This window comes from Hippocampus comes, unplaced genomic scaffold (genome assembly GCF_001891065.2).
Source record: "Hippocampus comes isolate QL1 unplaced genomic scaffold, H_comes_QL1_v1.1 scaffold256, whole genome shotgun sequence".
NCBI lineage: Eukaryota > Metazoa > Chordata > Actinopteri > Syngnathiformes > Syngnathidae > Hippocampus > Hippocampus comes.
In genome coordinates this window covers 671,901-682,664 of record NW_017806249.1, presented here as the reverse complement: position 1 = coordinate 682,664, position 10,764 = coordinate 671,901, and the positions used below count along the sequence as shown (strand labels likewise).

The 10,764-nt window shown below is 45.9% G+C and overlaps 1 protein-coding gene across 1 annotated transcript in view; it reads left to right on the top strand.

Annotated features, from left to right (window-relative positions):
• The window catches only part of LOC109507777 (insulin receptor substrate 2-like), a 27,821-nt gene extending 17,779 nt beyond the window's left edge, over window positions 1-10,042 (top strand). The window contains exon 3 of the mRNA XM_019857426.1: window positions 9,078-10,042. Within this exon, the coding sequence (XP_019712985.1) occupies window positions 9,078-9,082 (5 nt within the window). The 3' untranslated portion in view covers window positions 9,083-10,042. The remainder of the gene's footprint in view (window positions 1-9,077) is intronic.
• Window positions 10,043-10,764: the final 722 nt, after the last annotated feature.

Sequence of the window (10,764 nt, the reverse complement as noted above, 5' to 3'; positions counted from 1 at the left end):
TAGAAAGAAAAAAAGGGAAAGAAATTGCGAAATTTACAATCAGCATTCACTTTCACTTACATCAATTTCTTGGATAATGTCTTTTATTTTGTTTCCTCTGTCTTTCATTTTGATCACTTTTACCCTCTCTTCCTGCGTCAGAGCTCTTCTTGTCTTAGCTGCTTGACATCCAAAGGTCCGTTTTGTAGCCATTTTAGCAATGCAACGTTCTTGCTGCGTCTGAAACTAACAATACCAAATACTTCTTGGGCTACTGCGCATGTGTAAACCAGTGTGGTGGTTGCTGTTGCCGTTTCCGAACGAAGCAGTAGAGGTTGCTGTTGGATTACACTTCGCTGTAGTGAATCTCGTCGCGAGGCAAAGAAAAAGATTTCGTATAACGCAACAAGGGTTTTTTTCATTGTATGGGGGGCAGGAAAGTGGGAATGGTGTTAATGCATTAAGATTTTTTTCACACTAGACGGTATTTTTGTCCATGTAGGTTTCGTTGTAGAGGAGTTTCACTGTAGATGTTTTGTACAGTACAGTCCATTATAGTGCTTTGTTATGACTAAAAACACTTCAGAAATCTTTTGTTTTTTGGGTTTTTTTTTTTGTTTTTTGGGGTTAGAGTATGTTGAATGACACAAAACGAGAGGCCTGCGCTTGCACTTTCTGCTCAGTGTTGAGGTTTTCTTTTGTTTGTGTTTTCTCCTCAATTACAAACCATGTAAAACGTGTGGTTCAATCCTAACATTTCCCCCCCGGGGGAGGTGAAGGCAAGGCAAGGCGAGGCTCCTGTGAAACGTGACCGGGCCGAGAACATTGAAGTAAACAACCCTCTGAGTGAGCGTGACGCTACTGCGCACGTAGCCTGCAAACCGCTTTCACTCACAGTACAGTTTGTTCAGCATTTCAAAGAATGATCTTTTTTATTTTTTTTTTTTCCCTCCAAAGGTGACAGTTGTTTTTCCAAATAAATCCGTTATTTGACTTCTTGCAGCAAATACTTCCCTTTAACATGGCAAAGTGGTTTTAACTGTCGCCCGTTTCTCTTATTTGTGATTTAAAATAATGAAGAATAACTCGCTGCTAGCAGACTTTCAAGGTAGTTTCAAGGTAATTCCGCCTGTTGTTGTTGTTGTTTTTGTTTTTTTTTTTTTTTTTATCAGCGAGCTCGGCATTAAAGGATGCGTTTTGCTCATCGTCGTGACCTCTGTGGACTCCTCACCATACGATCAATACCGCGTCCCAAAATATCCCAGTGGACAAAACGGGCCCAGCGTCCGTCGGAAACGGAGAGGGCCAAATGTTTTGTCGTGAAATTGGAGCTCCGTGCGCACCGAGCTCACATGTTTTACTGTGCGCACTCAAAAGGTCGGCGACAGCGCGCGGCGCTTTGGAGAGCCGACATGTGAGATGTGGCACAAGCGAATGACTGTCCTTGAAGGCAAGAAGGGGAAACAACAAAGTGGTTGTGTTGCTATGCGGCTGTCACGGATGTCATAATATTTCCTTATTGCATTCTGAGCAAGAAACTAGCAGTGGGGGGGCCGTGGGGTGGGGAGGGGGGGGCACTGAAGCAGAAATGAATTGTATTTCAGTTCTCGGGTGGGTAGCATAGTCGTTATATTTTTAAGTCATTAAACGACAAGATGTCATCAGACTTGAGCATGGTAGACATTACGAGTTGAGATCGGTGGAGTTAATGAACAGGAATCAGATCAGAGTGAGAGAAGTGAAACTAATCTGTCTGAAGTTAGACGTGACTCACAATTTGCCCCCGCCTGGTTTTGTCTTGTCGCCGATGGCGTAGTGCACTGGTCTCAAAGTCAAGGCCCGGGGGCCAGATCTGGCCCGCCACATCATTTTACATGGCCCGCGAAAGCAAATCAATCACGTCAACTTCCGTGATTGATGCTTGCTAAAAATCTTGCAAAATTTCAAATTCTCATATGTAATAATTTTTCTTGTGACCAGTCCTCATCACAGTCACTTCAACAATCGTTGAATAAACCATTATTCTTGACATCTTGGTATGGTTTTGACAGTCATAATGGCCCTCCAAGGGAAATGGTGACTCCAATGTGGCCCGCAACAAAAATGAGTTTGACACCCCTGGCGTAGTGGGACACCGGTCTTGTCTGCGGGCAGCGTAGGATCGGTTCCCACCCAGTGATGGCGCAGATGTTATTTGTCTCTCTATGTGCCCTGCGATTGGCTGGCGACCAGTTCAGGGTGCAGTCTGCAATCTGCCCGAAGTCAGCTGGGATAGGCTGCGGCACCCTCCCGCGAATCCTCTTCAGGATAAACGGTGTTGGAAAACGGACGGCTGATTTAGTCGTGATTCATTCGTCGAAACTGACGTTGTCTGCTTCTACGGAATAATATAACAGTCAACGGTTGGACCGATTAGGCCGAAGCAGTACAAGACGTGATGGAAACGGTAGCAAACTTCCTGGAGCCTTTTTGCGTCTAGGAAAACCCAAGGGCAGACAATTGATGATGAATATGTGGCTGCACATCAATATGAGTCGGAAAGTATCAAAAAATAGCCATTCTATGATGATGGAGTCTCTTCGAGCCAAAATAGTGGGTCGTAATCGGTTTTGTTTCCTTCACCAGGACAAATCATGATGGAAAAACACACACCACAACCAAAATAAAAAGCCATAAAAGGATGTTTGGATAAAATCAAGCTAGCTGTTTTAATCCTGAGCTAATAACCAGTAACACGAAACAGCTTCTGCAAAATATTATCCAGCTGAATGCAAATGTCAAGAACCGCAACAAGGAAAAAAATAGAGAGCCTGAAATGTGAACATGCATATTTTGGATTCCAAACTTCAATCTGCTTGCCAAATCTGACAAATGATAACACTTTAGGAAATGCCCAATACAGGAAAAAGTGTACACGTTACCACATGTAGATATTTTACTTATTTATTCATTCATTTATTTTTTTATTAATTTGTTTATTCTCTCTATAGCTCTATAACGTCAACATACTTCCTGATACCAACGACCACTTTCCTCTTTCGCCAGGGCTCGGGCGGCATCTTGTCGCACTTTCGGGCATGACGGACAACACTTGTAAGAATGCCAAGAGGTGACTTTTACAGTCACTAGCCCGAGGACATGTTTGCGAATAGCTAACGGCGACTCGGCGGCGGTTCAGATCCACAGAGCGGGATTCCACAGTCGTGTGATTTATTTCCTGCGCTGGTTTTATTTGATTAGTTTGCAAATGAGCTGGATTTGAATCTATTGTGCCGGTGACGGAAAAGTACGCGGCGTCAAGACTTAATGCAGCATAACTGTGATGATACAAACGTTAGGGTAAACGGACATGATGTTCTATCTTTCAGTGATTCCGAATAAATTCCCCCGCTCAATGAATCTACTCGCCGCGAGAACAAAATAAGGGCTAACATTTCACTTTTTGAGCACGTGAAGCACTTTTATTTTTCCATTGATGTCTGCGGCGTTTCAGAGAGGAGCTTGTTTTGCTGCTCGGCTGACGTGACGCAAGAGCGAATGAATGCACGCATAATGGGACAAGAAGACGCGTGCAAAACCCTGCACTTCTGCCTCATTAGGTCCTTGGCTTAGCAGAAGTAAGACACGCGGAGGTGGAAAGGGGGGTGGGGACGCCCCCGAGTGTTGTATGCCTTGCAGAAAGACGACAAGAATGAACGGTTGCTCTCTCGCCACGAACACGCTCAGTGGGATGGCGGACTTCATGGCGTGTTTACCGAAGAGTCCATCCTGCTGCCCTGTAAAAATGGAGCCAGGTTCCAGACCTCACATTGGACTCGGGCACCATCAAGCATCTCTGCTGATGATTAGTGCGGATTGAAATAATGCGGGCGCGTGGTAACTTTCGTGTGGGTGCGGACACTGATTACCGTATTTTCCAAACTCAGAGGCGCACCTAAAAGCCTTCCATTTTCTTAAAAGCTCACAGCGCGCCTTAAAAGCCGATGCACCTTGTGTATGGTTATTACGGTAATACGTCGACCCCAAAATGGCTCCTTGCTCGAGACATGCTGACAACGCAGAGTTCAAACATAAGGCGATCGGGTTACGCAGTTGAACACGGAAATCGAGCAGCGGCAAGAGAGTTCAACGTCAACGAGTCAATGTTCTAACTTGCTGTTGGTTCAGTGAACTGTGTCGCTGCTTTATTAAATACGTTTTACTGACATCTGATCGTTCTGTTGGTGTTTCCTTGAGCTTAGCTCCATCTAGTGGATGCATTGTAGATTGCGTCTTATAATGCGGTGCATCCAATATATGAAAAAAATGACAAAATTCAATGAAGGTGTGCCTCATAATCCGGTGCGCCTTTTAGTGTGGAAAATACGGCACTTTTGGAATAGAGTATTCCGCCGAGTAACCTGACGATTAGGCACGGAATGGAATTGAAGAATATAACGTAATGTTTGTGTTGCCAAGCGATTGGATTGGGCTCAGAATCAAGTGACTCGACTTAGCTGAGTTGGAACTACAACAACGTACCGAGTCGATTAGTAGCGTTGCTAAGCAACAGAGGGCTGTACATGTCATCAGGTCGCGGCGGCAGTTTGCGTCCCACGTCTCGTCGTCTTGAAGGCCTTTTCACTATTTTGTGGGAAAAATCTGGTCGTTATCATTAAATTTCCGCGATGAAGGCATCTGCTATTCTGCTCAGAATCAAGTGACTCGACTTAGCTGAGTTGGAACGACAACAACGTACCGAGTCGATTAGTAGCGTTGCGAAGCAACAGAGGGCTGTAGATGTCATCAGGTCGCGGCGGCAGTTAGCGTCCCACGTCTCGTCGTCTTGAATGCCTTTTCACTATTTTGTGGGAGAAATCTGGTCGTGATCATTAAATTTCCGCGATGAAGGGCATCTGTTGTGAGCGGAATCGGTAATTGCGCAAATGAATGACGTGAAATCGGGACTTTGAAATGCGAACGTTATAGCGGTGGAAACGTTGTCAACGGGGTCGGTTAAAAACAAGGTTGGACCGCCGCAGTGCGATGGCCTTAACGGAGTTACCACATGTGTTGATGTGACTGCCATCTGCTCGTCACTCCCTCTTCAAAGCTCCGTTTGTCCCACGCATGAAAGCATGATTGTGGTTTTACTCTCAGACAGCCCGCAGCGCTACACTCATGACACGCAGACGAAACTAATCCAACACATAAAAGTTGTGAATTCCCACACGCAAATGATTCAAATTCCAATCGATGACATCACGCCACGCACAGACTTGGGGTACTGTCCCAATCTGTATTGTTGACATGAAGGAATGCGGTCCATTTTGTGGAATCGTGATGGTATGCGCTCGTGGCAGATTGCCAAAATTGCAGTGGGCAGGAGGCGGGGCTTAAACACCTCCACCGGTGCTTTTACCTTCGTACTCCCTTCGAATACCGCAACCGTCGGCCTGCTCACGTTAAACACTGGCCTTTGAAGCGCTCCGCTCGGCTCGTGACAGGCAGGCCATCTGGTGCGCCTACAGGCCAAAGAGAGCATGACCACCCGCACTGTGGAATTCATCTGGAAGATTAACAACATTCGTGTCCATCTTGTAAATCCGCCTTCTCTTTCAACGCCGTTCACCCGACGAGATGGCTTTTGACGCTGGTCCGTTTTGCGTTCACATTCGAGTGGTCTGCCGCGCCGAGTTTACCGCCGGGCTTGCAAGTGGACTGAGACCAGCTCTCGGTGCAAAGTTTCCTTTTTCACCTTTTCACACACGCACCAGCAAAGCAATCACATCAATTTGTTGTGACCAGACTTAGCGAAACAAGCGCAAATCGCTCCAAGGGTTCCTCTACTTCTGCAGTGGGTCCTCTCAGCTGATGGTTTGGAAAAAAAAATTGTGATAATAATCCGTGTGCCGGAATGTGTACACACAAGTTTTCTCTAATTGATCACAAGAATGTAAACAAGTTTTGCTGTACAGATTAGGCAGGGATAAGCGATTTATGCACAAATCCACACAAAGTGGTGTTTTCTCAATCATATTCAGACAGTAATTCTCGAGTTATGTAGAGGGGCGGGGGGTTAATGAATTAAATGTTTAAACTGTACATAAATGTACCCATGTAATATATTGGATTTTTCGAATCAATTTCTCTATAGGCGTTAAGTGCAGTTCAGTTGCATTTAGCTTTTTAGTCAAATAAGTTCAGATTGAAATTTTCAAAACTGTTTATCTTGAAACATTGATGGAGGCACAATTGTTCAATTCGTGGGTAATACGTTTTAATGGAGTCATCAAAGGTGGGCATTTTACAAAAATGTTGCCGGTCCATTTTTCGTCATCCGACGTCATCCGACGGTTACCCCCCCCCAGCCAAAGCAAAACAGTCACGTTATTTTAACCGTGTTTCCGTCGGTAAATTTAACCGGTTCGCCAGTCCGTTGGCCAATCCGTGAAGTGATTGACGTCATTCCTTTCCGCCTCTTTAGCCAATCAGGGTTATCCATCGCAGTCCCTGCCCCCCGCAGAGATCCTATTGAAAACAACAGCGCTCACTCTCACACATATGTAGTCGATGCAGTCCTCTTTCAGGAAACCTCCGCCAACAAACATAAACGAGTGAGGGAGAGTTTCTGCAAAACGGGAGAGCGTCTGTGACGGACTGGCGGGATGCCCACCTCTGGGAATCACTATTTTTGTACAATGATTTTGTTTCTCGTGTTTAGTTGTAGGGTTAATGTTCAAGCTGTGCATATTGTATCAGTGGCATAAAATAATATCTTCTTGTTTAGGGATAAACCCTTTGCCTTGTTTTAGATGAACACTTAAACCCTGTTAGTTTATGTATTTTAAGATGGTGTTTTGATGATACTTGGAGAGCTAAGATTTTTTTGGGGGGTGGTACTAAAAGTTTGAGAGCAGCTGGCTACAAATCCCTGGCAAGTAGCCAAGTGAATAAAAACCAAGCAGGCTTCAGAGCTAAATTAACATTTTATTATATTTTTTTCCAGACCAATGTTTTGTTCCCATAAACGGTAAAAAAAAAAAAATCTCTGACCTTGATTTAGCTCTAAACTTATTCAGAAAAGAAAACAAGACAAACACCGCGAGGCCACGGAGTTGTTCGGATTAAACACGTAAGCGTTTATATGCAGATTGATGACCTTTGTGTCACATGCAAACGCTTCAGAAAACGTTTGAAACCACACCGATCAGCTAAGTGGCAACCGAAAGGCACCAAGAAGGGAAGCGACCCAGACTCTGGTTGAAATCAACCTTGGACTGTATTATATTGCGTTTCCATCAACCCGCCTACACGTTGACAAAAACGAAAAATGCACATGTGCTCACAGCGACATGTGCTGCACACATGCGTATCCAAACGCATTCGGGCCCGCGTCACCTGATACTGGATGCCGTAGGAAACAACCATGCGTGTAATGTAACACAGCAGGCAAAGTGTGTCACATTTTCCAGTCTCTGAGCATATAGGTGTGTGTGTGTGTGTGTGTGTGTGTGCGTGCGCGCGTGTGCGCGCACGTAGCAGGATAAAGTAGGCTGGGATGTTCCAGATAGACGCGTTACAAACGCATTCGGGCCCGCGTCACCTGATACTGGATGCCGTAGGAAACAACCATGCGTGTAATGTAACACAGCAGGCAAAGTGTGTCACATTTTCCAGTCTCTGAGCATATAGGTGTGTGTGTGTGTGTGTGTGTGTGCGTGCGCGCGTGTGCGCGCACGTAGCAGGATAAAGTAGGCTGGGATGTTCCAGATAGACGCGTTAGCTGCTCGATTAGCGCGTGGCCAGCGTCGTGCCAGCCTCGGCTCCAGATGAGATTACATCCTCTGCAGGACAGATCAGCCGCTGCCTACTATGGAATCAAAGCACGTCTGGTGGATACAAACTTGTTTATAACGTCACGTCGTTGTGAATGATAAACGTGCCGATTGTCATGGGGACAACGAGAACGGTTCAACGATCCAATCTAATGCGGAAAGTACGGTTAAGTTGTACTTTATTTGAAGTAGAAAATGTCATGCTCTGATGAAGCCAAGTTTGAAGCTTTTGGCCAAAAGTAGTGTTTGGCGCAAACACGCCATCGCTCGTCAGGTGGCCTCGGCGTCATGCCCTGGAGAGGTTTTAATCCGGCAGGACCTTAGACAAGGTGGAGAGAATTATGAACGGATTCACATAGCATAGCATATAGCAGTGCAGCGTAAAAAAAATAATAAATTAATGCAGGCTTAGGTTAGGAAACGAGAAAAAATGTCAGCCAAATCCTTTTAGGAGTTTATTTGGGGTTAATCGGCGCCAACTCTAAATGGTCTCTTGGTGCGATTGTGCGCGCGAGTGGTTGTTTGTATATGCACGTCCCCCCCGCGATTGGCTGGCAACCAGTTCAGGGTGTCCTCCAGCGTGCCCGCGACCCCCGTTAGAAGAATCCTGATTACAAAATACACGGATGGATAATCGGAGCCACTTAAAATGTCGAGTGTGTCCTGACCTCCATACACCAAATGTGATCGATTCATTCTGAGCGGTCACATCCACGCTCACTTATGAGAGGGTGTGTACACTTGTGCAACCACATTATCTCTTTCTATTTTTGCATCACCTCTGTAAATGATAAGGGATGGGGGAGGGGTGGGGGGTGGACTTGCAATACGTCTTCCCTAGTTGGTGGATATTATGTTCCACATCGTAATTCAAAAATATTTCATCTGGTACCACCTTCTCCTTCCGGTAGTGGTTCTCTGCTCGGTTGGTGGCCATAGCAACGCAGCGTTCCGGCAAGATCCCCCCCCCCCCCCCCCGTGCCCTTCCCCCATCGCTATCCATCCCGGATTATGTAATTATGACGGTTGCCGACCTGCTTTCCGAGCTTCTCGTCCCCGCTTGCTATCCTTTTGCGTGTTTTCCCTCACCACTGATAGGTCACGGCGACTTGTCATGTCCATGTGTAACATCAGCGGACGTGATGTTTGCTTCAACAAAAATCGGATCTATCCTAAGTAAGAGATGATGGTATAAAATGTCTTGATTTTTTTTTTCTTTCTTCATTGAATGCTTTTGTGTGAATTGTGTGTAAAATGTGCTTTTTCTCTTGTTTCTTCCAGATTGAAGCAGTCAACTGACCTCGTGATCGTGACCCCTTTTACCTCTGCGGCCCCAAGGGATGGCATGCAAACCTCAGCGCTTCATGAAAACGCACACACACACACAAAAGACACACGCACGCACGTCTACAGGCTACAGGACGCCTCCATTTATGCATGTTGGGAGTTAGCTTGGGGTATGAAGTGTGTGTGTGCGTGTGTGTGCGGCGTGCGTAATGGAGCAACAACTCAGTCAGTGAACACTGTTACTGTGAAACGTGACAAGCAGGAGTGTGAGACGTACACTGAGTACAGAATTATCTTGGATGAGTTTATTTATTTCCCGAGGACGAATGTCGAATTGGTCCCACCCGATGCCTTAACACGCCGATAAAATTCTCTCTGTGTTCAGCGAAGCAGAAGGAAATATGCTCTTGCCGTATGTCTGTCTGAACTTCTATATTATTATTCACTTGGGAGAGTAGTATTATTTACAGAAAAGTACATTCAAAGTATTTTCTTAATTTGCTATTTATTCTCACTAGATTATTTTTTTATCCAAAGTTAAGGAAATATATTTCTAAATATACAAAGTTCTATCTGAGCTCCGTGACAACCAGGCGTTGCAATGCACTGCCCTACCGACCTTTTTCCTTTGGGTCCCCGTGAGCCCGCGGGCCCGATGTTTGCGCGTGCGGGGCGCCGTCCTGCGACGATGCCGCCGAACGTTACAAGAGTGTGCGATGTCTAAGTGGGGCTGTACTCGAAAGGCGGAAACATCTGGCACCACCATGGAAACTCTCGGGGGAGTCTGCTGCGTGGAACGTTGAAGGAAGTGAAGCGGGGCGTTCTCCCGACTGGTCTCGGCGGCAAAATTCTTTCCGATACATGACGTCGTAATCGGCGACAAAGCGCAAACCTAGCAATGGCGACGGGCCAATGCAACAAACATCGTATACCGATTACGCCTCCCGACGTTAGCTTCGGAAAAACTCTGATATCATTGTGATGATGCATCATTTAAATCCGGCAGCCCCCCGCACCCCCTCTATTTTCTCCTGGCCCCATGAAAGGCTGGCAACCCCTGCTCTGAAGAGCTAAAGCTAGCGTGTCCACGCTGCCGACTCCCATCGTCCTTGTTGTGTTAGCGTTCGTCAGCCGCTTTAGCGTCTGACACGATGGTCACATCGACTTAAAAAGTGAAGGACCGCTTAAGCCACAGGTGTCAAACTCAAGGCCCCGGGGGCCAGATGTGGCCCGCGAAAGCAAATCAAAAATGGCAACTTTCATGACGCTTGCTAAAATCGCTACCAAAATTGAAATTCTAATTTGTAATAAAGAAGAGGGATACTGTAAGCATTTTCTTGTTACCAAACCCCTCATGAGAGTACTTTAAACCAGGGGTCCCCAACCTTTTTTGCCCCACGGATCGGTTTATGTCAGACAATTTTTTCAGGGACCGGCATTTAAGGTGTGGCGGAAATTATACAACAAAATAATATGGTATGAGCTGCATGAAAACTGTGGTGTTTTCGAAATATAATAATAAACACAAGGAGCGTCTAATCTGGCCGCAACGCTATGGCAATGTTTAATGCCTTCAAAATACGATACAACGCAAATTCAAAGTGCATGAAAATGACGACTCACCACAGCACCGAGCTTGATTTTCTGCAACCAGACGGTCCCATCTCGGGGTAATAGGAGA